General features: G+C 42.2%; 1 protein-coding gene across 3 annotated transcripts in view; it reads left to right on the forward strand.

The window, feature by feature from the left end:
• The first annotated feature begins 893 nt into the window (after positions 1 to 893).
• Positions 894 to 1,741, forward strand: part of LOC102307872 (HLA class I histocompatibility antigen, alpha chain G) — a 2,573-nt gene continuing 1,725 nt past the window's right edge. For 2 of the 3 annotated variants that reach the window (XM_005953491.2, XM_014331696.2), the window contains exon 1: positions 1,021 to 1,259. In XM_005953491.2, the coding sequence (XP_005953553.1) occupies positions 1,184 to 1,259 (76 nt within the window). In that variant the 5' untranslated portion in view covers positions 1,021 to 1,183. The other variant, XM_005953488.3, reaches the window with a different exon arrangement.

The raw sequence follows: 1,741 nt of genomic DNA on the forward strand, positions 1-1,741 counted from the left end.
TACGCAGCCACAAGGAAAACACCATCTAAGAGCCCCAGAGCTCCTAACCAGGTCATGGCCACATCCCCCAGGTTAGGCCCTCTAGGGAAATGTCCCTAGGGACTCCCCAGACGCCCTAAGGCCGTCCCTACCCCCATATCAACCACAATAGCGAAGGCAGGACCAAACCATGACCCCCCACCCCCACTAGGTGATGAAGCCGATCAAAGGAGCCTAAAGGGATTGATCAAATGTGATGGCAGAGGTTGTATCAAGACTAATGTGATCTATTAGATGGTTTTTATATTGGTTAGAATTAAGATTATTTTTATTGGTATTAGTATTTAAACCTTAGTGGGGGTTGACCCACTATTAATCATGTGACTCATCACATGACCCAAGTTGTGAAAAAAGGTGTGGGTCATGTAAGGACAAGAAAGGCATTATTGACTAAAACAAGCATTCAATATTTATTATTTACTGTTACTGATGCTCATGTTGGTTGCTTCTGTAGTTTCCTTACTGTGTTGTTTTCTTTTTGCTTGTTTTTTTCAGCAGGTGTTGGAGCAGACTTTTACACTGTCTTAACAGTGTAAAATCACTAACCAAATTATCGACTTGTGTTGGAGTAGCCCAAGCCACCATTCACTTTTTGCTTTTATGCAATAAACACCTTTCCTCAACCTATCATGTGACCTATTGAGCCCACATGACGCAAGATGTGAGTAGGGGTTGAGGCACCTGGGACTGGATCTCCAAACTACATTGTAGATGACAGACAGTTGGTGTCGTAAGCCACCCCACGCCTATTTTTTCACACTTTGGCTCATGTGACGAGGCACATAATCAATAGTGGGTCAATAACCGTCTTAAGGGACAGGGTTTAGATACATGGGACTCTCCGCTATTTGCCCCAACGTCTACAAGAAAGTTAAAGTCCAGTTGCTTTCTTTACAAGCTTCATAGACTACCATAACTTGGAAGCCTGAAAACCTACACAGAAAATCACTCACAATTATTTTCTGCTGGTACTATAATGTTTTATATCTAACACATACACTGTACATTTCCTCCTATTGAATTTCTCCTTTGTTTTTCTTTGTATCCTGGTCTGGTTTATTTTCTAATTGCTACTTCTTCCTTCCCTCTGCCTGTATTGCCTCCATCTGTCTCTCCAGTTCTTCCCTCAGTGTCTCTCCTCCAGATGACTCCCTCCTCTCCAGTCAGCTGCCACGCTACAGGTTTCTATCCTAAAAGAGTCATGATGTTTTGGAGGAAAGATGGAGAGGAGATACACGAGGATGTGAACCACAAAGAGATACTGCCTAACCATGATGGGACCTTCCAGATGAGTGTTGACCTGGATATTTCATCAATCGGACCTGAAGACTGGAGCAGATTTGACTGTGTGTTTCATCTCTCTGATGGTGAGGATGTCATCATCACCAGGCTGAATGAAACAGTGATCAGAACCAACAGGGGAGGAAAAAATACAAATGGTGAGAAAAGCTCATTTAATATTCATTTTGTTTCCTGTTACTGTGTATTGTCTGTAATCCAGTGTTTTGTCCTGTTTTTGTGTGATCTCAGGCAGAATAGCTGCTACTGTAGGAATAACTCATGGAGATCCTGTTAGAGTTGGAGGGAAAAAAATTAGTACTTGTATATAATAACTGTCTCTTTGATTTAAAATGTGCCCAGTGTTGGTGCTGCTAACAGCCATCCATTCATCCATTTACTTCTCCTTCTCCTTATCAGGGTG

The sequence above is a fragment of the Haplochromis burtoni genome, unplaced genomic scaffold (assembly GCF_018398535.1).
Source record: "Haplochromis burtoni strain Fernald_Lab_line unplaced genomic scaffold, NCSU_Asbu1 Contig_4708, whole genome shotgun sequence".
In the NCBI taxonomy this organism is placed as follows: Eukaryota; Metazoa; Chordata; class Actinopteri; order Cichliformes; family Cichlidae; genus Haplochromis; species Haplochromis burtoni.